The sequence below is a fragment of the Neopsephotus bourkii genome, unplaced genomic scaffold (assembly GCF_033783945.1).
Source record: "Neopsephotus bourkii isolate Nb327-2 ecotype Australia unplaced genomic scaffold, CSIRO-AGI_Nbou_v1 NB_107, whole genome shotgun sequence".
In the NCBI taxonomy this organism is placed as follows: domain Eukaryota; kingdom Metazoa; phylum Chordata; class Aves; order Psittaciformes; family Psittacidae; genus Neopsephotus; species Neopsephotus bourkii.
The window spans coordinates 1,541,377-1,567,541 of NW_026900624.1; the positions used below are offsets into that span (position 1 = coordinate 1,541,377).

Genomic DNA, 26,165 nt, shown 5'->3' on the forward strand with positions numbered 1-26,165 from the left:
AAGTATTTTTTTAATTTAAATTGGGTGGGCAAGTTTGTGATAAAGTTTTTTCCCCTTCCTTTTGCTCACTTTAAGATAGTGGTTGGCTTCGAAAATTTTACATACAAGTATTTCATATTGGCATACTGCCTCAGACACATGAAAAAGTTCAGTGCTGGACCTGTGGGATCTGTTCACCTCTGTAAACACAAATTTCTGCTAGACCAGAGAGGATTATGAAATGCACAGCAAGGAAAGACTGGAGAACGGGATGTGTATTCAGGCATATTTTTCATGTGGGTAGTGGTGCTTTCGGTGATGCTTCATCAGATTATTCTCTCCTCTCAGAGACAGAGCTGGGGCATGGGGAAAGAAATCTCCGATTTATCTTGGTGTGTAAAATCTTCTCACTGAAGTCAACTGGGTTTTAACTTGTTTTCTTCTGTGTTTTCCTACTGTCTGTGGGCATGCTGCTTTAAAGTAGGATGAGTCTGTGGAAGGAGACAGTATTTCCACTTCTTGAGAGGGAGACAGTGGTGTATTGGTTCTCACGCCCCTGTGTTACGGCATCCAACAGAGAAGTCTTTTAGCTACTCTAAAAATTACTCCCTTTAACCAATTAAATTTAGAATTAGGGAAAGATAATAAGCAAATGCCCTTTTAATAGATCTTTTTTAACTACAGGACTGGCTTCATGGGGAAGTATAATTTTAATTAACAGAAAAGATAATCTAGCTGAGGGAAGGAGGGGGTGGTGTGTATGAGTTTGAGTTTGGTTCTCCTTGTCCTGGCCTTTGAAGTGTTCAGGGCTGGATGGGATAGGGTTCCGAACAGCCTGATCTAGTGGAAGATGTCCCTAAACATGGCAGGGGAGCTGGATGAGATGACCTTTAAAGGCCTCATCTAACCCAGACCATTCTGTGGTCTTCTGAAGATACTTGTTTTCTTTAGATGGTGGAGCTAACCCTTGACTCTGGGGTGGACTTGTATTTTCACTTAAGCTCTTGTTTAAAACTTGTCAGACTCCAGCAAAGACATGCTCATTTAATTGTTTGGTTTGGGTACAGGTATGTGGTGCCTGGAGATGGCTCACGTACTTGGGGTTGCATCGGGAGTTTTTCTAATTGGGTGTTTTACCTATCACAGCAGTAACTGAGGCTTCAAAGGGCAATGCAGGGAATGTCATAAAGCCTTGCGTTCTCCACTGATCCCATCTACTTTAACACCTTAATGCATTTTAATTCCTTACCAGATCCCATATTACAAGAATAATTTAATTGCAGCTTAGGGGCTGGGAGTCTGACAAAGCTGTGAACTTTGGTCATGTTTGAGGCCATTTGTTTCTTTACCATGTGCATTTGTTAGCCAAGCTGGAAAACCCTGTTAGAGACACCCGAGTAATATTTTTCTTGCTTTTCCTTTGGTGCTAGAGGGCAGTGTTTTTATCAGAGCTTGCCTTTCAGCCCTGCAAACCCAGCTGCTGGGAAAGATGATAAATCTGTGGGAATTTTCTGGTTTGTCACTTTTGTACCCAGGAGCACAAGACTTTAATAAGTAACTTCCTTATTGCTAGCAAAAAAACCATGGATGTCTGTGGCTCCAGCTGAATTTTGTACTGACAGTTGAGATAAAGACATTCTTCCTCAGTTTCTTCTAACTTTCTTTTGTTCTATGTGAGGGTACACAGCAGTGGTGCACCATGCCTGTCACACAGATTAATGTCTCCTCACCGAACAATGCCAGCCTTTTCTGTGTCCATGAAAATCTTGTATCAAAACTGCTTGTTATCTTTCTGGACTCTTACGTATGCTGTATTATGTCTATTTTTAAATGGAGAATAACATGACAAAAATACATGTATTTTCTTAGCCCCAGGTGGCCTAATGTCCTACTAGATTTTTTTTCTTGTTCCATTCCTTGGGAAATGTTGCTGGCTTTGTCTTTCTTAGACTTCCTCAATGATGTTTCGCAGGTGTGTAGTTTACCACATGTTTATTTACTTGCCCATGAACTTTGAGGAGGGCATATTAGTGGTTAGTAATGTCCATGATTAAGATCACTATGATCTTGCAGAGCTCACAGGTATTGCAGTGAGTATGCTCACTAATGCATGCTTCTAATAAGCATCTTGTGTATGCGTTTTGCAGAAACAAGTAATTAAACTGAAATGTATTTATTTGCACAAGCTGTTGGAAGCAGCTGTGAGAAAATAAAGTAGAAACTTAAGGGTGTACCATGCAGAATCTGTTGCAGTTATTTCTGTGATCATGAGCTGGCTACTTCTGTTCTAAAACATGAATTAAGAAATGTCTCAAATAGGCTTATGGATGTACCAGGAGGGCTGTGAGCGGATACCTATTGAGGATAATTCTGGCTAATGCTTTTTGAAATTTTGATTATTTTTTTTTTAACCCTAGGAGCATAGGTTTGAATGAAAAAATATACTGCACCAAACTCTAAAACTGTTTATTGTGTGCATTAGTATTGCAAAGAAGACAGTGGGAGCTCTGGAGGGAACCGGAAGTATATACTTGATTCACAGTGGGAGAAATGAATGTAGGAGTCAAACCAGTTGTATGCACTATGGATAAGTGCTGCATGAACCCAGAACAAATTGCTGATAAGACTGGTGGTTTTTTTCACCGTAAGTGCCTTGTATGCCCCATGAGCACGTTGCTGCACACAGTGTGTGGATAGTCACACTTAAGTCTGGCCACTTGATTGTGTCTGTGTGCTAAAGTGCTACTAAAAATCTGATCCTAAGTTACTTGCTTGAGGCAGAGTTGCAGTTCTGTCACTGCTACTTTTTCTCCTGTAGCACTTCAAAATTTTATCTTTAGATATATCATGGTGCATGTTGTAATAGGCAGGCTTTGGGGTTTATTTCCACTACCTGAGTTTTGATCCGTCTCTTGTTTGTTTATGGGAATGCTTAGGAATTGTCTGTTTCCCCCACGGAGGTACTTCATCCTGTAACCTCTGATGAAGAGTGATTCCCCAGCTTCAGTCAGTGCATGGCGATGACAGCAGCCAGCTGTAAACCTTCCAAAGTCTGTGGTCAGATGTATTCTGCAAACTTGCCCAGGCACAGAACATGACTTTAGTATGCTGGCAGCATTTGTGCTGTTATCCTTGTCTAGGCTCCCTGCACAGTATCAGTCTGGCCATAGGTGTTCTAGGTGTTTGTCAGCTGCTGTCCTGCTTGCTATGTGGGGACATTTATGCTTGAAGGTTGGATGCTTGCACTAAAACAACTGCATTAGGTATGCATAGGGTTAGAAATGAATGCATTGCTCCAACAATCATCACAGGCAAAGTGGATATAGCAGATTTGCGTAGTAATTTGTTTTGAAGTTCAGTGGGTTACATGGACTGGGGTATGACTGAGCTGTGATCAGTGATTTAAGTTGCTTGCTGCAATTCTGTACAGAAGCAGAATCTTATATAAATCTTACTCTAAAAATTATCTGGCCTGGGGAAGGAGAGTTCTACATGAAAGCAGAGGCTTTCAAGAACTTGCTTCTCATCCCCTCTAGTTACAAAAAGGTAGTTGCTCAAAACATCAGTTTTTTCTGAGCATTCAGCTTTGCAGAAATTGCCAAGGGAGGTTTTCATAGCAAGTGAAACTTTCTTCACCCCCCAACATAGAGTTGCAAGTTAGTGATATCCTCTAGTTTTTCATGAAGGCCTAAGTCTCTTCTGTCGTTGATGAAGTAACAACATTGTGCAAGTAACTCACTGTAAGACTTCTTATTGACATCAAGGTCATTTCTTCAATTTGGACAGGCAGAGATAGTTAAAATAAAACTATATTTTAGGATTTTGTTAAGGAGAGTGTGCTGCCGATGTACTGCCCAGCACTTTCTTTTAAAATGTATCTGACTACAAGTTAATTAAGTCACTTTCTGTATTGGCTGATAAATACTGGGATGCTCTTGCCTGGTTTGTTTTGCTTTAATATACCTAAAAGAGATGGATCTTAGAACCTGGTGGTCTGTTCTAGGTAGAATGGTTTAACATCTGTGTTTAGGGATCACTTGCTGTAGCGCTAATAGCCGTGTTATCCTGTTGTCCTATTTCACTGCATGCCCTGAAGCATCCATGCGAATAGTTGAGACTTGTCTGTTTTGGTGTCCAGCTGGTTTGCCTCCCAAAGTTTTGAGGCTGTTGCTGTGTTGGGACTTATTCCTGAAGGTCTCTAAAGAATTTTCACTACTGTTCTTCAACTGCAAGAGGAAATTGCACTCCCTCCGACTTCATGAGAACCTAATTACCATTTCCTTCGGAAGAACATCTGTAGGGCTGTGAATGAGCAAGCTGTAACAAAACAAAAAACTTCTGTGATATTCCTCCACTTCCCTGGTTCCTCATGTTCGGTTTCTATTGCAAAGCCCTACCTAGCCTTTCTTCATTTTGATACACTTCAAAGAAAACAACCCTTTCAAGCCTGCTGCCTGTTAATGAAGCAGCCAAATTGGGTTGTCTAGCTTGCAACGAGAAGTATCCTCATAGAGGATCTGGTAGATTTTCCCCTATTAGTAATAGAGGGAGAACCACTGTGGCCTTGATAATTTGAGTCTCTGACCTGAAAAAAAAAAAGAGAAAGGGGGAAGTACGAACTGGGGGAGGAGTTAAATCTTTCTCCCACTCCCTTATACCTGGTTTAAAACCTGCCAGCCCCTCTGAATAATTCATCAATCCCACAAGCATTGACCCTAGTTTTTGGACAGGGGAAGTATTACATGCTTAGCATAAAAAGTAAAATGAAAATCCCATACCCCACCAAAGAAGGACATCTGTTTCTAACTTCAGCTTTTTATTTTTTTATCTTTCATTTTTTTTTGTTGGTAAATCTCCCAGACAACAGCAGTTCTGTAGAGAGTTTAAATATGAAGGAATGGCAGGACGGGCTAAGGGCACTTCTACCGAACATTAACATCAACTTTGGTGGACTGCCCAATGCTTCTTCCCCCTCCAACGCCAACCACAGTGTACCAACGTCCAACACTGCCACCACCGACAGCCTGAATTGGGACAGCCCTGGCAGCTGGATGGACCCCGCAATCATCACAGGTAACCGTTTCTCACTCCTTCAGCTCCGCTGGCAAACCATCAAATGGGTATTTGGCACAAACTGATTTAACATCTGGAAAAAAGAACAAGTCAGTATGCGGTGGTCTCTTCCAGCTTCCATCCACAAAACCTCAAGGGTCCAGGAATTTTTGTGGAACTGCTAGGTATAACTTTGCAATGCATGCCCGGGACCTTTGCAGGCAGTCAGGTGGATCAACACTTATCTATAGGGTCAATCTGTAGGTGTCCCTTCTGTTGAGTGGCATGTCCGGTATGTGCGCCGCTGGTCCTGAGGCACTGAAGGCATTCACTGGACTTTGTTATTTAAAAAGGGACATACTCCACTTGTTTATAAAGCTCTCTTTTATAAGGCTGTCTGGTTGTGTTTCCCTGTTAGAGAGGCTGAAGCATGATTCAGGCAGGCAGATTAGGAGGTGAAGCCTGCAGCGTACTGATAGTTTGGTGTGGTAAGGTCACGTCAACAGGGATGCAGCTCTTGCAAAGGATGTTTGATAGAAAAATGTGTGGTTATGAGGTGCTCTGAGGGGGAACTTTTTCCTGTCTGGATTTAATGTTAAATGTTTTGCGGGCAGGGTAATTATATATAATAATGTAAAATGCATTTGCTGTACAAACTAATCATGTTTTCTCACTGTTGCTGTTTGTTAGGTCAAATTGACCTCCTTCATGCTCAGCTTATTGCTTCTGCTCTGACTTGCTTGTATCCCTGTTTTTTTTCTTCTTTTCATAGGTATCCCAGCTTCCACAGGAAACAGTTTAGACACCCTTCAAGATGACAATCCTCCACATTGGCTAAAATCTCTTCAGGCCCTCACAGAGGTGGACGGCCCCAGTGCAGCACCATCACAGACACACCACAGTAACCCCTTCGGCACACAGATCCCTCTGCACAGAGCCAGTTGGAATCCCTACTCTCCTCCTTCAAACCCCACCAGCTTCCATTCCCCACCTCCAGGCTTTCAGACAGCCTTCAGACCCCCCAGTAAAACCCCCACAGATCTACTACAGAGCTCAGCGCTGGATCGTCATTAGGAAAGGAGGAAGAATTAAAACAAGAAAACCCAAAACGTTAGAAATGCAGGAAGTGTCCCACCCTGACTCCTCCCCATGCCCACCTACTGTTTCCTGTCATATCTTTCTTTCTGAAGAATCCAGTTCCTGATCAAGCTTCCCCCCCCAAATGCAATGCCATCACAGGGTCATGACTGTATCTTTTTTTGTTAAGTTTCTGCTGAGCCAGTGTTTGAAATACACTGTTTGAAATATTTCTAACCATTCTAAGGGAAAAAAAAAAGAGAGAGAGAGAGCAATCAAAATGCAGTCTCAGTGCTTACGGAGAATAGTACTGTCTTATGTCTTTTGCATATGAGTATTTCTGCCTAGTGGAAAAGTGTCAGTCTGCAGTAGGGGAAAAATGCAATGCAGAATCAAATGCAGAGACATGAAAAGGGTATTTCATTTAAGTGACGTTACTGAACATGTGGGGCAAGCAGTGGCCTAGCATTTATTTTGCATTCAGTGTGGCACTACACAGGGAAATTGCTGTGTTGGGGTTTGGTTTGTTTTTTTGGTTTTTTTTTTTGAGAAAGGGATTTTATTGTGTCAGTCAGTTTGACATGAAGTGTGTTGGAAGACAGAACACTTGTAGCAACTGGCATGTTGCTAAAGAGTGGCTTAAAGAGGGGAGAATAAGATTTTTCTTTAATTTTGGCTTTAGATTTAAAGTAAACCTTAATGTTTTAAAAGTATTCACAGATTTAATACCTAGCATATACATAATATAAGCAGCTGAAACACGAGTGATATTTACTTCAGTCTTTCTGTCTCCTCTGTTTAGTCTCTCTTTCTTTTTTTTTTTTTTTTTTTTTTTTTTTTAATAAAAAAAAGATCCACCTGATTGGGGCACTCTGGGATAGCACTGCATTGGGGCCACATGATCACCATCAGGAGCAACCTCTGACCTCCTCTGCCTGCAGCTTTTACTTAACCCTGTAGTTTCTGGACGTTTGTGCAGTATTGAAAAGACAGGAAAAAAAAGAAACAGATAAATAAACATGGTTATAACCTGACGCTAAAACTAAAACCAAGGAAATGTACCTCTTTCTTCAGAATTAAAACTAAAATCTTAAATAAAACAGAAAACTTGATGATGACTTTGCGTTTGCTTTTCATTTTTTTAAATTGGAGTTTTTAATTCCTGCATCTGGTAAAACTGTGTGTCATTGCATGGGGAGTTATTTCCTGTTCATCTAGACTGGAGATACTTTTTTCATGGGAATACTGCTCTGCATGATGACTTCTGTACCGAAGGGTAGAAAAAGCGTACGGTCTTTACATTTTTAAAGGGATTGTTGTCTTCACTCATGGCAGTAGCTAGAGGCTGTGTGTTTCTAACCTTTATTGGTGGTATCTGTTTAGATGTGAAGCATGAAACCTTGTTTGTATGTTCTGATTTAAATGCCATTGCACTTGGGACAGATAGCATGCAATAACGTGTTTGAAGGTGTGGCAGAGAATTCTAGCTATGACTTCAGTTTCCGTCATCACCCTCACTGTAAGGTGTAAAATATTGTCACTGCACAGCAGGAGATGATGAAATCTTAAGGTACAGAAGGCCTCCAACAAGCCCTTGTGCTTCCAGCCAGATGTATTTAAAACCAGCAGCCTTGTGATTGGGGTGCTGCCAATGATGGAGCTCATGAGGATGGCAGAGAGCCTGAAATCCTAGAGATACCTGTGCAGAAGGATTTCTCATTTGGTATCAGCTGTATAGTTCTGCCTGGCTCCCCTCCTAAGCATTTGCTGCTTGCAGGGGAAAGGATGGGAATTCCCACTGTGGAACTTTGGGCACCTAATGAGCGTGGGGGGCACTGGCCTTTCACAGTCCAGGGAGTGGGAGCAAGTCCTGAATCAATCACTGGAGAGGGGAACCAGGCATGGAATCTGCATAAAATTACTCTAAATGTCCTGCTTTGTTAAAACATTACTTGTTGGCAGTTACCTGCTTTTGCTCTTCTCTTACCCGTGTTGATGTTTAGTACTGTATTTGCTGTCTATTTAAGGAACTGCATGTACTGTTTCTGGACAGGCATGGTTGCTGCAGATCAGCGGTCAGTGTGCTCTGGTTACCTGGGGGAATGCACACACCCATTGATGCTGGCATTCCCCTGCAAAGCAGACAACAGTTTTGCCACTCAGTCAGCCCTTGCTCAGTCCCCCACTCTTAACTGTTGGTGGTGGAAGGAGAAGTGCTGCAGACTTGGGACATCCTCTCTAGTGGCAGTGGCTGCTGCTGCCCCTGCCACTGGGGATGCAAACCAGCAGGAACAGTCTGCTGGATGTGCTGGTGAAGTTGTAAGGGGCTTTCCTTTTTTTTTCTCTTCTTCCTCACTTGTTAGACACGGGCATTTTTTGACCTTTTACATTTCCATTTTAGAAGGGTCCCCTTCCCAACCCTGAAAATAAGTCAGCCTCCCAAAGCAGCTATAATTGTTTCCTGTGTGTCACAGCAATTCCTGAAGCTTACTGGGTTTTGGTTTGTCTCTGTCACAGTTTAGGATGTGTTGAGGGAAACCTGTGTCCATGGCTTGCTACTGCTAGAGAACAAGCTTCGTCTGCTCGAGAGAGCCATACAAGAGCTTGTGTGGTTATCCTGCTTACAAACTCTTAGCCTTCAGCCCAAGGTTTACAGCTAGAGTGATTTTTCTCTTTGTGGTGCTGCCCTCCCTAAGAGACTTCTTTGTGGGTAACATTGGTGTTATTAAAATGCATCAGTTCCTGTTGTGTGGGGATGCAGCTTCTGCCTCCCTTACCTTAATTTTATCTACTCTTCGATGATAATTCCTGCGTGTCCCCCTTCCCCAATGGCAAAACAACCTGGCAATTCACTGTTCGACCATGTGGAGATCAGTTAGTTTCTCTTGAGGTTTCTGTTGTTGATGGACTTTTCCTGTGACAAAAGATTCTGTACAGGAGCAGCTGCTGAAAGGAGCATACTTGTGTCTTCTTTGTCCATGCAATTGTCTCAGTGTATGGTCTGTTGCTATTTTATATATTAGACTCTTGTAGCTCTTAAGCAAAGAGCAGTCATTGACTAAGAGGTTGGTGTCCTAGGACTAGCACCACGTTTGGTAGATGGTGTCTGGTACAGATGAAATTGGAGAAGGAGAATGAACCATACTCTTCCAAAACAGACATGAATATGTATTGAACCATGATTTACTATTATTTATTATTCATTGTTAGCCATGAACATCTTGGTACAACAAGCTGTGTTGCATTTTCAAAGAATCATTAATTCAAATGTAGTAATTTGCGGGGCAGCAGTGCTGGATTGCTCCTAAGGGTTCCTGGGTGCTGCCGTTTTTGGTTTTGTTTTATTTTTCTTTTCCTTTTTAGTATGTAATAAGGGAACAGTCGTCTTCTGAATTACAGCTTCTAGGTAAGGTGAAGAGCCCTGCATAAATTCCCTTTTCTTCCTTTTATAACTCCCATTTCCTCCTTGCGAGTAAAACATGAGCAGGTATGTGCCCTTAGAAGTGTAGTGTCTAGATAGAACTGCCTTAACCATACTCAAAACACCATTGCCAATTTCCACGATAGTTTTTAATCATGAAATCGAGTTTGTATTCTAGTTCCTGAACTTCAAACTGTTGTTTTCCTTCCCCTTCCTTGTAGACTCTGTTGTCCAAAAATTTTGTTTTGCTTTTGTTTTTCTAAGATGCTTGTTTAATGATAGGCATTCAAGATGTTGGATTGTAAGAAAAATGTGATGCATTTAGGTTGTCTTGTGGGATGTGGCTTGCTTTTGTTTTGGGTTTGGTTTTTTTTTTGCCTGGGACTGATTCCTTCTGGTGAAAACTATAGTGCTGGAATAAAAACTTACTGCTCATAACTGAGGTGTGTTGAGAAACACTAAGAGGCAGCATGATGGTTGAAGTGTTAGGGGACCAGCCCTGCTTGAAGGGATTGTAGGTACTTGTTAACATCTTAAGGGGAATGAACTCTTCTCCAGTCCAGCTACCAGTGGTGTGTATTTTTACCAGAGACAAAGCAAATAATGTGAAGTGCTTGTTGACTTGAATCCATGCATTAAGAATACTTGCTGCTCTACATATTGCAGCAGCATGTGCCTATATGGCTAGCTATAGGAGTGCCTTCCACTTCACTGATTATCATTTGTTCTAGCTACATGTGGATGCACTAACTGTAAGAACTTGCGTGCCTTCCTCTTCACCCAAACCCCAGCATCTTTCTCCTTACTCTGGGACATTCTGCTGATGGGAAACAGCTCTCAGGTCTTCCTCTGTTTATGGCTGTGACTGTAAACAAAGCTCCTAAAGAGGAAGAAGGTGAAGTATTATTGTAGCGTTGGGTTACAGTTGTAAGAAATGGTGTAGCCTCATTATGCTCTGGTCTATGTGAAAGATCACTGTATATGAGCAGGATCTTCTTGTCCTTCTGGGGTTTGCCTTTGGCCTAAGCTTATGTGGTAAAGGGAAGGCTCCTGAGGTGGAAATGGTCAAATGAAGTTCCTGCCATGTAAGTACAGGGAGCTAGGGTGACTTGCAGGGATGCAGGAGTCTGAACTGCTGCACTGTGAAGGTTTGAGGTGGGTTGGGTGATCCTGGCAGCAACGGATGTGTTACCAGCTTTGTTCTTTGTTGATGAAGACCACATGTTTAGGGTGGTCTGATGCAGTGAGACTAGGTGTGGAAGTAATTTGAACAGAGGTTGGTTGTATCAGGAAATCCATATAGAAAGGTCGTTAATGTAAAGCTGATGGAATAGTGATCTGCCTGACCCATGGTAGTCACGAGGAGCCCATCTCCTGCAGCACATTTGAGGTGGAGTGTTTCAGTGGGATACAGTCATGGCACATTTACTGTTGCTTTCCCCTGTGGATCCTGTTAGACTGCTCTTTATCTCCCCCAGTCCTCAGACTTACAAATTTGCCAAATACGTCTTCTATTTCAGAGATGCCTGGGGAGAGGCTGGAACTTGCTCAGCTTGCTCTCTTCTTTCTACCAGCACAGTGGCACTCAAAATGGTAGTCTAGAAAGCTTATACTGGTGGGTGGCTGTTCAAGTTCGCAGTTAGTGTCTTTTTGGAGTTTCATGGCTTTAGCATTTGAATGTTACAAGTCTCAGCATTAACCTTGTCCGTATCTGTAGAGTGGGTCTGAAACCCCTTCTGTTAGTGGCCACAGTCCTAGGAGGGTGCTATGTTAAACTTCAGTGAAGAATGTAAAGCTGTCAACCAGCTCTTTCTGGTTGAGTTTGAGGGGCTCAGTGAGGTTTCCTGTGTGGAGTCTGAAGTTTAAAATCCCCAAATCCTGGTTTTTATGAAGAACTGAGAGTGCTTTCTCTTTGTTCAGACGCTGAGCAGAAAGTGACTGTAAGATTTGCCTGGAACAGAATCTGCAATGAGCTGACCTTGCAGCTATCTCTGTCCCTCTTCAAATGGTTTCCTCTGGTTCTAGATCCCACCTTTCTGTTGGATATTGCATGCATACAATTTAAATAAGAAATAAGTAGAAATGCGATATGTGATGTGTTGCATAATTGGATATTGCATTTGATGTTGTATAAAACATTACAACTAAACTTCTTGGAGCTTCAGCTTCCCTCTAGGGAAGCCAGCCTCTGAGGCAGCTGGAAACCCCCTTCCCTCTCCTGGAGAAGATGAGTTTCTCTGGTGGTCTGCAGGGGGGGAGCCGGTGGGGAGAGCAGCACCTCCTGTACTGCTCTGGTGAAGAACAGTAGAGTCAATGGTGGCTCTTAATGGGAATTGCTGAGTAACATAGAATGTGCGGGATATAAACTTGTGAGGTTGTTTTCTTCCTGTTTACAAATTACTGACAGCTTCTACATGGTTACCTTCCTTCTCCTTCCTCTTCGGCAGACAAACACAAACAGTGCTGCTTGGTGCTTTCCTAATGGTGCCTTCCCAGGCTGAACCTGAGTGTGGCTCTTCACAGCCTTCACTCTGCTCTTTGACAGGCTGGTCCAAGGGGAGAAGGAGCTAAGGGTGACATAGGGAAACTGTGGTAGAGTTGGGCTTCCTGCCCTTAACCCACCTTTCTGCTGTTGGTTTCAGCCTCCAGCAAGCTTGAGATGACTTCTGAGGAAGACCTGGGTGTGCTCCTCCCTGCTGAAGGAACATGGCTATATCTGACAAGGTTGTTTTGAGTTGACAGCTGGCACTGTGTGTAAAGCCATGGTGTCAGGTGTTCTGTGGAAAATGGTCACTTTTTGTTACGGTATTTCAAAATCAGCACCTTTCTGGACATGTTTGGTGAAGACTTTTGTGTTTAAAGTGTGTGTCGTTTCAGTTTGCAGTGAGGGCAGGTGTCAGCCTCATCTCAGGTAGCAAAAAAAAATCCCACTTTTGGTTCTAAAGCTTCACTCTAATTCTGTGTCCCAGATGTGGGGTTATTTTTTTCCAATAAAAAATCTCCTTGGAAAGAGGGGAAATCATAGCGAGGTTTTATTTATTCCTTAAAGCATGACAAGGGAGAGGAACAGAGAAGGAAAAGTCTCATTCCCATCTTCATCACTTTCCCTTTGTTTTTTCCCTGATTTTGTCTGTTTAGACAAAAGACAGCTTTTTTCTACGTGAACAAGACATTGGGCAGTGCTATTCCCAGGGCCGATCCTGGGATGAATTCCTGGCCATGAAACCTGTTTTGGTGAGACAAGTGGAACAGTGGTTTGTGGGTATGGCACAGATGTACTGTGAGAGCCATAGGGCTTGTGTCTGAATCCATGGCTGGCGTCTCTGGGTGCAGAGCACCATTCCCACAGGTTGTCTGAGCAGTCTCGTGAGCAGCTGGGAGGGCACCAAAGAACATCTTACCTTGAAGCAGGATTATTCCCCTCCCTGCGTGTTAGACTTGGCTGGAAAAAGAGGGAGGACAGAAAGGTAAGGATAGGACATGAGCTGAAGGGAAGCGCAGAGCAGGTCCTGGTTTTCCTGTCCTTTCTACAACTTCAGTTGTCTTAGGAGAATGCAAGGTTTTTCCTTCTCGTGGTGCTGTTGTGGTAAACGGCTGCTGTGGGCATCGCTGTCTTTTGCTAGGAATCTGTAAAAGCTTTGCCATCTGCTCCCTCCCCCTTGAAACCGAGCCCCCAGTCCAGACTTCCCACAGATTGCTGATGTGAAAAAAAAGACATAGGAGGTGGAATGGGGAGAGCTTCCTTTATTATTATTAGAAATAGAAAAAACAATGTCTCTAGCCCTTTTTCTGGGGAGAAGTGGCAGTGGTTACCACATGTCCACTACTAGTAGGTTTTGCCTTATCACAAGAATGTACTACCTTGTGTCTTCTAAGGCTTTTCTTCCTTGAAACGTGATGCAAATGTGGATAGAAATGTAGTTGGCAGACAAACTCGCCTTTGTAGCAGGTTTGAGTATCACAGTTTGGATGGCAGGTGATGCTGGGGTGCACATCCTGGGTGCTCGTTCTCATTCGCTGCCCCATGTACGCAGCAGCTCCTGGGGCTGCTGGCACCTCTTCTAACAGTGTAATACCTGCAGAGGTACGAGCAGCATCTCTGTGCACACATGATGCCGTGTTACTCGACAAGTCCCGTGTGCCCACACTGTGTCAGTTGTGCTACACAGGCAGAGGTCTGTCCTGTGGTGCAAATGGCGGCTGAGCTGTCCTGAAGCTCCTTGGCCAGGCTCTGCATGTGCGGCCTGGACCATGCTCCTCTATTTCCACCCAGGAATTCCTGGACAGAAATAAGAGTGTTATTGTTTTCTAAATGCAAATGATGGCACTTAGGCTAGCGCTTCGGGTGCTGCTGTAGGTCTAATACACCTGATGTGAATTTTTGATGCAGGGGAGAAGGGATAAAAACCTTCAAGTTTTGGTGGTTGCTTTTTTGTTTCCTTGCGTTTTGGTTGTTTTGGGGCTTTTGTCTTTGTTTTGGTTTTAATACTTCCTTTTCCCCTTCAGATGTGCTGGGTCATAGAACTCGCAGAATGGTTTGGGTTGGAACGGACCTTAAAGCTCATCCAGTTCTAACCCCCTGCCATGGACAGGCAGGGACAGCTTCCACTAGACCAGGTTGCTCCAAGCCCCATCCAACCTGGCCTTGAACACTGCCAGGGGTGAGGCAGCCACAACTTCCAGATAAATTCGTATTTTCATCTTGACTGGCTCTCTCTGCGCACTTGTGACTGCCTCCTGCAAGTCTAAGATTGTCTCTGTAGAAATAGGAGGATATGGTGAGTTCTGAACAGCAAAAATCCCCCACTTTTAAATCTCAGCCTACATTCAAGTGCAGTGAGTTGTAAATGCTTCCAATTATGCAATGACATTGATTCCTTGTGCCTGGTATCTGGCTGTCTTCACTTCCAGCCTTTGAAAGAGCCGGAAACAGAAAATCAGGCCCTTGTGTTTAAAACCTGAAAGTCTGCACATGCTCAGCCTGTGGGTTAAGCTGGAGCTGCTCAGGCTTGGCTTTATACATCTCACATCTTAATAATGAATTCAGAAGCTTGTCCCAGGCACTCTTGTTTGAGATGTGCATTTCTGGACATGTGGGAAATAGAAGGATTATATAAAAAAAGCCTTTCAACATAACACATCAAATTTTCTCCATTTGAAAATCCAGGTGCAGGAACTGGCTCTTATGGGATTTTTCCCTGAGCTCTGCAGAGTTCCAAGGAATCAATGGTGTTAAAAGAAAAAAAGGGAACAAAAAAAAAAGGTCAAACAGCAGTTTGAATTTTCAAACCGACCTCCCAAACTTGTTGAAGAGCTGGTGTTCCTCGAGGCTTCTGTGGTAGAGGGGCAGCAGGCCCCTGGGCCCGTGGGCCTGGCTGGGCAGGATGCTGTGGTGTGGCTGGCTGGGCAGGGCGCTGCTGGATGACACCAGCTGGGGCAGGACCTGCGCTGCTGGGTGCCAGCTCTGCAGGGGCAGCTTCAACAGGCTTTCAGGGCTGCTGGCAAAGGCAAGAGGGAGAGGTGAAAGGGGGCTGCAGCGTTGCAGGGAGCCCGCAGCCTACCCAGGCGATTCTGAGGCAGGGCAAAGGGGAACCCCGATCCTCTGGTTCAACGCCCCCCTTGAAAAGAGCGTATGCAAGGGTTTCATTGCAGTTAGGTGCTAGGTGGGGAGCGCATAAGAGGGTGAGGCAGGGGAGTGACTGCCCAAGCGATGTGGGCTTTTACATCTGGCCACTCCTGCCTCCAGGGAGACTGGGAGCAGCCCTTGGCCCCCGTGTGAGGAGCTGGGGGGCAGTACCAGCACCAGGGCTGAGCAGTACCTTTGGAAAGCCAGGTTATTGCAGCCTGCCAGTGCCCCTGGGAACACAGAGCTGGAAAGGGCTGAAAGGTGGTAATCGCGCCGGTGGTAGTGTTTCAGTCTCCCAAAAGCCTTCCTTGCCCTATCAGGAGTGGAGTGATCATGTCTCCATCTTCCTCTGGCTTTCCTCCTGTGCTGCTGCTGCCTGCAAGGTGGAGAGAGAGAGATGCAGATGCTTTCTTTACTCATCGGAGGCCGGTTGTTTTCATTTACACCCCCAGGCAGATTTGGCATGTTTGCATCCTAAACCAAAGTTGTTATCCCATGATTTTGACCTCCTTTCTCTGCTCCCAGAGGAAAGCACCAAAACTGCTTCAGCCCTGCAAAAAAAGGGTGCTGGTGCAGACTGGGGAAGAGCAGGACAGTGGGGGGAGGTCTGGCTGGTGCCTGCTGGGAGATTGAGGCGTTGTCTCTTGCAGGGTTTTTTACTCATTGTTCTTTTGCAATTACAATAATGAGTTAGGCTCTCAGTTAAAGCCACATCCCCAGGTAGGCTCCTGCATGGTACCTTTTGCTGCCATCAGTTGTTCAGGACACAATCATTGGCAAAAACAAGGGATCCCCCTGGACCTGAGGGTGGGAAAACAGGGCAGTGCTGCTGCTCTGTGAGAATGGTCCAGGCTGATGGCCCTGCTCCCCACCTGCTTCTCTCCCAGTGCTTCCCAGGGGAGGATGCTCCTTACTTAGAATCATAGAATAGTTAGGGTTGGAAAGGACCTTAAGATCATCAAGTTCCAACGCCCCTGCCATGGGTAGGACCACCTCACACTAAACCATATCACCCAAGACTTTGTCCAACCTGGCCTTGGACACTGCCAGGGATGGAGCATTCACACCTTCCCTGGGCAACCCATTCCAGTGCTTCACCACCCTTACAGTCAAGAACTTCTTCCTTATATCCAATCTAAACTTCCCCTGTTTAAGTTTTAACCCATCACCCCTTGTCCTATCACTATAGTCCCTCCCCAGCATCCCTATATGCCCCCTTCAGATACTGGAAGGCTGCTATGAGGTCTCCACGCAGCCTTCTGTTCTCCAGGCTGAACAGCCCCAACTTTCTCAGCTTGTCTTCATACGGGAGGTGCTCCAGCCCCCTGATCATCCTCGTGGCCCTACTCTAGACTTGTTCCAACAGTTCCATGTCCTTTTTATGTTGAGGACACCAGAACTGTACACAAAATTTCCCCGCCTTGGGCTGTGCACACAACGTGGCAGGGCTGTTCCCACTCACTATCCACTCTGTGTCTGTTCCCTTCCTCTGTTCTGGAGAGCTTTTTGTCGCTCACCAAGCTAACAGCATCCCTTGCAGGACACCTCTCTGCAATCACCCACCACATCCCTCATCCCTTTGGCCACTATCCCTTCCAAGACCCATCTTCCCCATCACTGCCAAACGCGCCATCGCTTTGGAGCCATGACCGTGATAAACTGCGGCTGGTTTCGGACATGACCCCCCCCTGTTGCCCCGCCTCCGTACTCACCCCGCTCGCCTCCTCCTCGCCCTGTCCCGCCAGCAGCAGATGGCGAAGGAGATGGACAGCACCAGGATAACAGCTCCGCTGAGCAGCGATGCGGCCACTGCAGCGCGGGAGCCAGTGCCTGAGGGCTGCAGGGCGGCTGCGGGGAGAGATCAGGATGGGCCCATGGGAGAAGGGCTTAAGCGGGCATTGCGCATCCACCCGCACCGGCCCCGCTCCCCCTTATAATTACACTTCAGGGCATTGTTTTTAGGAAGAAGTGTTTAAAGACAGCTCCATACACACAAAAGTTAATGGGGGGAATCCCCAAAATCACATCGAGTTAGTATTTTCTTTGGGTAATTGAAGTGAAATAGTCACATGGGAGAGAAAATGTGAAATGTTGGATGTAGTTTGGGTGAAGCACGAAGGAAGGAGAAATGAAACACAATGAAAAAGAAATGGTGATAGCCTTGCTGTTGGTTGTTTTTTCTAATGGAATGTGTATTTTTGGTTGTCTATTGCGTGGAGAGGGGGGTAGGGAAAAAGTTGAAAGAGAGAAATAAAATGGAGAAGGGGAAGGGTGTGGAAAAGGGGAAAAAAAGGGGAAAAGGGGAAAAGTGGGGAAAAGAGTAAAAAGAGTGGAAAGGGGAAAAGTAGAAAAGGGAAGAAAAGTGAAGAAAAAAAGGCAAAAAGTTAAAAGGGAACAAAAGTGGAAAATTGGGGGGAAAGCAGGGAAGTATTAAGGAAACATGAGTATTTGACAGAAAAATGGGCTTGTGACGTTTAAAAGAAATGATAAATTGGAAACTTTGGTGAGTGTAATCATAGAATCATAGAAAGGTTTGGGTTGGAAGGGGTCTAGAAGTTCATCCAGTTCCCACCTCCTGCCACAGGGGGACACCTTCCACTAGACCAGGTTGCTCCAAGCCCCATCCAACCTGGCCTTGAGCACTGCTTCTCTGGGCAACCTGTGCCAGAATTTCCTTGGATGGTGTATGGGCCACCCAAGTGTGTGACCCGTACCTGCTGTAAGACCAGTGTTGGAAAGAGCAGATGAATTACATCCTGATCAAACCATAAAGGAAGCCTAAATGGTGTTTGCATTGCCAGTGTCTAAACTTAAGGAAGTGGCTCCCATCCCAAGAGCAAAATAATATGGAAGAGTTCACTAATGTCTGCAAACACTACAGGTTTTGGTTTTCAAAGTAAAAAAATACATGAACAATCCCCAAGCTTACAATCCTTGCAAAATAACCAAACTAAGACATCTGAAACTACAGATTTGCTTTTTGTTTTAAGGAGAAAAAGTGTATAGGGATTTTCCCCTTAAAGCTGTCTTAAAAGCCTTCTATTCTGGGGAACCCAGGGTGTGATTTAACGTTTGGAGGGTTTTTTGGTTCCCCCAAGTTGTTTCTGCATTCAGTAGTGCACAAACTGCAGCCTCTGTTTAGGGCTGAGAAGGCAAATATTGCTGCTGAGCGTTTCGCTGCAGAAGCATCTGTAACTCATTGCAACAAAGTTCATTGCTTTTATTTTGCAATGCTTAGTTTATGAACGACAGACAGTGACTGATTGCGTATCAGCAGGTTTTACAGCTTGGAACTGAGATGAATTGCTTTATTTCTGTTCTCATCTTTAAAGGGCAAGCTGCCTGTTCGAGTGCTTCTGAGCGGAAGCACCTGTGCGGATGTCCCATGGTTGAAGCACTTTGGTTTCTAATTTTGAGATGCTCCCTGTTTAAAATGGATTTGCATGTTTTGAGCAAATGATAGAGATGATATTTCTTGAGCAAGTGAGAGAGAAGCAGCAAAAGGTAGACTTTTTCCATTTCCAACTCTTAGCCAGCTCTTGCACCACAGGTTTGCCTGGCAGCTGTTCCTGAAAGAGTCCCAGGTCTGATTCCCAGCATGAGCAATAAATGCAATTCACGCATAAGCTATGTAGCATTTACAACTGAGGTGTTTTTGCTTGTGCTGCAAAAATACATACCTTTCCTGGGGGCAGTTTTCCTGATGTTATTTAATGTGTGCACACAGTACGCAGTGTGTGAGAGAAAGCTTTTAAAGCAATAAGCTTTGGTCCGTCAACGTTAAGCAGTTTGTTCTCAATGAGCTGGTACCACGACAAATGTGAGGGCCATTTGCAACGGAGATTTGTTCTGCATGTGCTTTCATAAACAGAATGTGCTGGGTTAATTCAAAGTCCAGCTTTCCTCCTGTTGAAAGTTTTAGCTGTGCCCTGTAGTACCCGGAATCAGGTATCAGCTGGTACCAGGTACCAGCTCAGTGCTGCCTGTGCCAGTTACTGGGAATGAGAGGGAGCCTGATCACTTGCTGTGCTGTTGCCTTGGAATTCCCTCTTTGGTAGCCCCTCAGCGTATGCAGCCCATGAAGCGCTGCTGCAGGGACCCTGCTGAATCACAACACATCACCCGTGTTGACAACCACTGAACGGGACAAGCTGGACCTCTGCTGTCCCCTTTCAGGGTGGCAGGAGCACCCCAGCTCCTCCTCCTGCCCTCACTGGCTTGGCCAGAGCGAGGACACCCCTGTGTGAGGTCCTGTGCCTCCCCTCCAGCGTTAGTGATGGGGTGATGATCACATGCACCCCCCTGAGACCCTGTGAGCAGCTCCTTACCCTGACACCGGGGCGGAGGGTGGCTCCAGGAAGAAGCGCTGTCCCGGCGGAGGCAGGACAGCCTCTGGCTGCCCACCAGCTGGTACCCATCCTGGCACCAGTACACAAGCACCGAACCCAGGGAGACACCCGAGCCTCTGTCCACGTAGTAGAATCCATAGTGTGGTGGGATGAGTGCTGCACATGGTGCTGGGGAGAAGGGAGGACGTTAAGTGCAGGTGATGACAAAGCTCCTGCTGGTGATGCTCCTGAAAATGCTTCTGTACCCTGTGTCACTCCTGCAGGTCCTGCAAGTCTCTAATTTATTTATTATGTGTGTGTAATCCTAAAGGAAAGATGTAGGGAAGTCTGGTGGCTTTATCTGGAAAACAAGTCTTCTAGTTGCAAACTCTGCAATGTGAGCAGCTACTGAACAGAAGTGGGACTGGAAAGGTACAGGATGGGGAGAGTGTGTGGGGAGCAACTCTTAGGAGGGAAAGGAAGAGGACAGGCAATTTTTAAATACCCCAGTATTCTGGGAGAATATTGTTGGCTGGAACTCAAAGCAATGAAATACTGCTCTGTGCTGTAGGAAGATACTTTTTCCATCCCAGCCTTTGTTTTTTTCCTAATTTGTTACCCACAGCTATTCGGAGCTACTCAGTTATCCTGCTTGGGTCATCCTTTCTGCACTGCACCCTTTGTATCTTTGGTGCTGTTTGTTTCTCCTAGTATCTGGCAAGAGCCAGGGGTGAGACAGACTCCAAAAGGGATGCCAATCTGACTGTGTGCTTGCAGAAAATCCCTGGATATACTAACACATGCCAAGAAAATGTGGGTGAGTACATTCTCGTGTTAACAGGTATCACAGGTACCAATAACCTGAATTAAAGGAAAATACTCTGATTAGCTCTAGTTAAACTAAGCTTAGGACTTGCAGGCAGAAATGTGCTTTATCTAGCTTAGAGGGAACTTAAGAGGGAAATTCTGAGTGCAGCAGTAAAGCTGATGTGTGAGAGAGGTTTGTTCTGCCTCTGTGTTTGTTGAGTCAATGTAGGCTTCTCTTCCAGAGGGGCTGACAAGAAACAGGCCAGGTTGAGTAACATAAGACTTTCTCTAGGTTAGCAATGCTGTTAACAGGTAGTGGAGATGTCTATATGAGTAAATTCAGCAGTGCCAAGGAGGCTACCCAGATGCCTGGACTGGATCTGTTGCACAGTTAAACTGTCTGACACTGGATAGCACCTTACCCAACAATTCCTTGCTGTTGTTTAAACATAGGGTGGTCCAGGGACTATTCCCAACAAGCATTTTGGAAATTACATGTAATTCATAAAGGTTTAGGAAGGTGAAGGGTTCAGTAGTATGGCATGAGCGGCTCTGTGCCTCTGTCTGCACTGGGCAGGTGGTCATTCCACAGCAGCCCCAGTGCCATGTCCCACTTGCTGGGAAGCAGTGTGGGCTCTGCTCTAGCAAGTGCATTAAGAAAAAAATAATCACCCCAAGCACTTGAGATCATCTGTGCTTCTAAAGAATATCCATCCTCATTTCTACCCAGGGGTCCCAGCTCATCTTTTGGGGACAAGCATGTGTTCAGTGTGCCCATGCCCTGGGCAGGGAGCTGGTCCATCATGATACATATAGAGGTTAACACGGAGGAGGAGTTTACTCTCCAAGGAAGACAGTCGAGTGTTAAATTTTCTCCCTGTGCCCAGCGACTTTTCCTCTGACATGATACACCTCTCACAGACTACAGAAGCTGCTGTGGCCATGGGGACCACACAAAGCCCTGCAGCCCCCTCAGTGTGCCTCCACGCCCACCAGGAGAAGCACCACAATGCCATCATCAACACATCCCCCGCCTTTCACCCTGTCTGCCTGCACAGTGAGGCAGCCTGGCAGAGGGAGAGATGGGCGATCACTCACTCGAGTACCTGAGATGTTGCTGTGCAAGTAGGTCCCGTTGGCAGTGTCTTGGGGCAGCCCCTTTCTGATGTGTCCTGCCCCGGGTGAGGCAGTCCCGGGCCCAGCAGCATCACTCCAGGCGAAGCCCAGGCAGCTCCAGGGCAGCAGGCAAAGGGCGATGCATTTTCTGAGCCTTTGTCCCATCATGATTTGAGGAAATGTAGCATCATCGGGTGCCCCGCAGTCCAGAGTGCCTGCAATTTCCCCTTTGCTTCTGAGCAGGAGCCAGCTGGGCTCTTAGGGCATTAAGCCTTGAGTGGCAAAGCTAGCAGCTGCCTTTCCCCCAGGGCTTGCTTCTTCTCTGTGTCGGCACAAACCCCACATCCCTTCTCCTGGCACTGCCAGCCCTGCTCTGGCTGCTTGGCTGAGAAGCTCTGCAGGAAAACCAGGCATGGGAAGCCGAGTGAGAATCAGCAAGTGCTTGGAATCCGCCTTTTACAGATCCGTCCTGCAGCGACTGGCTTTCACCATCTCCCCGGCTGCTGCAGCTTCAAGCCGGGCACCCTCCTCCTCCTCTATCTGCCAAAATACACATTCAGGCTCGCTGCTGAGACCCTCTCATGCTCACCTTCCCTTCTGCCAGAGCCTAGGGCTGGTTTTCTGTAAACAGCAGTAGGGTGGGATGAAAGCTGTAGGAATCAAAAAGGTTTCATAGCAGCAACTCTGCCAGCTTTGCCACCGTGGGAGCCACAGAGAAATCGGTTTTCTTTTTCCTTGGGGTTCCCTCTGTCCAGCATCTCTCTGCTTGTCTCTTCAGACCCTGATGTTTTATAATGTATTATAGGTAGAGGTGCTGTGGTAGCGACCACCTCTTGCCTCCTGGGCTGTAGACTGCTCTTACCTGCACCTATCTGGCTAGTTCCTGTGTGCACCCAGGAAGAGGCAAGGTGCCCTATGTTGCGCAAGCCTTTGAGACCAAGATGCTTTGGAGCAGGCAGTGCCTCTGTGCTGAAGCCAATGGCCAGTCCACTGCCTGCTTGATGAGCAGTGCTTTGTGGTGGTTCTTGGAGCATCCCCTCCTAAGGCTATCTTCTCCCCTCCTTGCACCCCCTGGAGCTCCCTTCACCCTGTGGGTCTCTTTTACCCCTCTTGAAAAGCCAGAGGCAGCTCAGCAGTGCTTCAGCCCTCCTTGCACTTGCAGAGATGTTTTTTGTCGCTTCCATGGGCCTTTGGACCTGAGAATGCCTTAATTCTCTCTGTCTGTCCGTGTGCCTCTCAGACACTCCCTTTTGGTTTTGGCTGTGCTGGTACCTCTCTGGGCTTCTCTCCAGGGGATTTACTTGTTATCCCAGGAAAACCTGTTTCAACCTTCCGTACAGTCTTGCTCAGAAATTAATTTCTTCTCCTCTCTGGTTAATCCTTCTTAAACAGTGAGATTTCCTTGGCTTCCCTTGGAGAGTGGGCCAAGGAGGGAGGCTCCTCCCCAGCTCTGTGAATATTGCTGTTGTTTTCCCTTCCCCTTCTGACTGCAGGGATTTTGCTGTTTGTGCAGCGAAGGTAAGCTCTGAGGCAGGCTGAGCTGTGTGCGAGTGTGACCCTGACAGCCAAGGAGCTGGCCTTGGGGCATGCCCTGGGTGCAAGTACAGCCATCTCCTGGCAGCGAGGAGCTGGGGTGCAGGCAACCCTATGGGCACTGAGGATCCACCCATCTGGTCACATGGGACCAACCCTGAACTGGCTCCTCTGCTGAGATGAGACTGGTGCCCATATAACTCCTGCTGGGTTTAAGAGCTGGCCTTACCACTGCTGGTGGCTGGAGGACAGTGGGAAGAGCCAAAGGCAGTGCTCTGTCCCCCTCCCCACTGCTGCATGTGTCCCGATGCTAAATAGCTGTGGACCAAGCACGTGCTGCAAGCATGGCCTTCAGCACAGGGCCAGCGGTGGTTAAGTCTTGTCATATGTGCCGGGAAATGAACGGGATCAGCAAAACCCTGGGGACGCAATAACTGTGCTTGAGCTTGTGCTCAAAATGCTGAGTAGATGACATGGATTATTCATTTGCTAATGCTCTTAAGAGATTTTCTTGGGGCTGAGGGAGACAAAGGGGCTTATTATTGCAAAATCAATATCCTGCCAGGGTGAGATTTCAGCTCTGTTTCCTGCTCCCTGCTTTCTGGTGGTGGCTGTCTGTGCGGACCTGGGGAGCCGGGCACCGAGCTGTGTGTGCAAGGAGTGACCATGGGCTCAGGAAAGAAGCAGTCCATATCCCAGCTCAACAAGGCCTTTCCTTGCAGGGAAGGCAAGGAGGAAGGGGTAGCTAGCAGGGGAGTTGGTGTGCCCAAGGGGCTGGAGCTGTTCCAGCTCCCAGATCTTGGCTGGCGGCTTCCACTTCCCCAGCACATCACCTGTGGGTACCTTGTCCCCACCCCTGTGCTCTGCTTCCCCTCATGCTGGTGTGCCTGGCCAGAGAAGGCAGTATCCCCCTTCCTCTGGCACAGGCAGCCAAACAGAGGTGTATGGACATAAACATGGGACCATGGCACTATCAAGATTCCTGTTAAACCCCTTGTAGATGTTTTTTTCCATCCTGGCCAGGCCTACACCCTCATACCATTCTCCTGGTTTTGGCACAGCCCGTGTCAGCTCTGCAGTTTTGTGCAGCTTTGACACCAAAAACACAAGCCCCAAAGAACAAGCCCTTTTCTTGCCTCGCGTGATGTGAGGCTGTCTGCAGGAGAGTCCCTGGAGGAGCACAGATAGTTGAGGTGCAAGGGTAATCAGAGAAGGCTACATGGCATTCTGCCTTGTGGGATTTGGATCACAGTGTGCCCCATGGTTTGGCATGTGGAGGGGCTGGGCACTGTGGGCAGGATCAGCCCTGCATGGAGAAGCACTCATTCCCTGGGACTGATATGGTCACCTGGCAGCAGTGGGACCCAGGACCTGTACTCGGGGGGGGGGGGCTGTGGTGAGATTGGATGAGCAGACAAGAGGAAAGAAGAAGGGACTGGGTCAGGGGACACTTGCTGGGAGAGCTGGGTGACTGCAGGAGTCTTGCCAGAAAAGAGCTGGGGAAGCTTTATTCTGCAGCCACTTGCTGCTGTTGCATACATGGGGAGCTGCCAACCAGAATGTAGATGTATGCCTCAGTGCCTCATCTGCCTTTTGTATCTCAGGTCCTTTGGAGGAGTAAAGGCAACTGAGAGATGGGGGGGGGGGGGGTAGGTGAAGTACATGGGTAATTCTCCATCCAGAACTCTGTACTCGGCTTCTTTCTGTGCTGTAGAGATCCTGGTAAAAAAACAGAAAGCAAGTATCCCTGACGGTTTAAGGGCATTTACTTTGGTCATGTTTATTCCCTTGTTGCATTTTAATCAAACAGTCTTGCAGGCAGACTTTGTTGTATACCTCAAGTCCATTGTACTGTGTTGCATTGGTTGCATTTAAATAAGGAGATCCTGTCTCTCATGGGAAGTAGTGTTTGCACAGGCCAAGACTAAAAGCATGGGGCTCACCTAGGTCCGCTCGTGAGCAGTGCAGAACTCTGCAGAAGCCAAATCTCTGCTATTGAATGTGCAAGTACTAATTTCAAGTCAGTGACCACAGATGATCCTCTCTACTTGCATAAGGTTCTGCAGACAGAAGGACATAGAGTTACTGCCTAAATTACTCATTGCAAGTCACTTGCTTAGCTCTCTTGCTAGTCCATCCTTCATGCAAGGCAACCAGGGCTAGCTCTGTGGAAACGAATCACTCTCCAGAAAGCTGATTCCAGGGTGTTTAGGTGCAAGGTCTTTGTGTCATGCTGTTTCTATACCACATACATACACACTACACAGTTCTGAGTTGCCTCTAAACCCACCTTTCCGCAGCTCCAGTAACTGAGGCTCAGTGCCACAGCTTTGCAGGAGCACTGCGGATGGACCTGACCTCCCAGCAAAGGCCTTGATGTGACTCACCGAGTCTGCACCTCCCTGGGTTATGTGTGCACAGCCCCCATGAAGGAACTCCTCTCACTCAACTTTAGAAATCTCCATCTGTGCCGGTCACTCTTGGTTGTTTCATCGCAAGAATAAGGACTTGCTTTATCCAGCCCATGTGGGACTCCTATTTCAAGATGCACTGGAATTTTTAAGAGGTGCCCCCTGACTGCAAAGGCAGCTCGTGTAGCAGTGCCTGCCCTGCAGATGGGTGAAGTTGCTGGGAGGACCCTCAGACACCGAACTTGCCTGTACCCACTGGCAGCGGATGAATCTGCCAGCATGTGCAGATTTGTCACTATGCAGATTTCGGGGGGGGCTGCGCTTGGCAGGCCCTTGCCACACTTACATCAACCAGTAGGGCCTTGGAAGTTTGGTGTGCTGGTGTCATTCCAGCTGCGATTAGGTGGGGACATCTAAGGAGTGCAAGAAGCTCCGTGGTCATGGAGGCATGACCAGGGACAGTTCAGGTTTGCATCTCAGGGTGGCATTGTAAGCTGATCCAGTGTGAAAGACACCCTTAAAAAGGCTTTGAGTTTCAGCATAAGAGAGAAAATGACCCCGAAAGGAGAGTCAGGATACAGATGGACCAGGCTCCCCTTGTGGTTACAGGAGACTTGGGATCGAGTCTGAAGATTTTTACTTGGCCGCCCATGTCCCCAGCCTTTTCCATGATTAGCTGCTATTCACACTTCGTTGGTTGCTTCTGCCCCCAGGGGCATAAACTGGGACAGCCTCTACTGACAGGAGCTGGCTACATAGCTTGACTGATAGCAGGAGATAGGCCAGACACAGGAGTCTAAAGAGAATCTGTACTG

General features: G+C 46.6%; 2 protein-coding genes across 11 annotated transcripts in view; one reads left to right on the plus strand and one right to left on the minus strand.

Annotated features, from left to right (window-relative positions):
* The window catches only part of CNOT4 (CCR4-NOT transcription complex subunit 4), an 80,509-nt gene extending 73,283 nt beyond the window's left edge, over positions 1–7,226 (plus strand). For 7 of the 10 annotated variants that reach the window (XM_061357451.1, XM_061357479.1, XM_061357470.1 and 4 more), the window contains 2 exons: positions 4,840–5,052; positions 5,804–7,226. In XM_061357451.1, coding sequence (XP_061213435.1) covers positions 4,840–5,052; positions 5,804–6,105 — 515 coding nt within the window. In that variant the 3' untranslated portion in view covers positions 6,106–7,226. The remainder of the gene's footprint in view (positions 1–4,839; positions 5,053–5,803) is intronic. The other 3 variants (XM_061357504.1, XM_061357511.1, XM_061357519.1) reach the window with 1 other exon arrangement.
* Positions 7,227–14,386: 7,160 nt separating this feature from the next.
* On the minus strand, positions 14,387–21,574 carry LOC133213864 (uncharacterized). Its single transcript, XM_061356437.1, is given in 7 exon segments — positions 14,387–14,441; positions 14,824–14,993; positions 15,091–15,188; positions 15,254–15,524; positions 16,864–17,003; positions 19,484–19,672; positions 21,397–21,574. Coding segments are annotated over 7 exon segments (1,101 nt in total).
* Between the last annotated feature and the right edge of the window lie 4,591 nt (positions 21,575–26,165).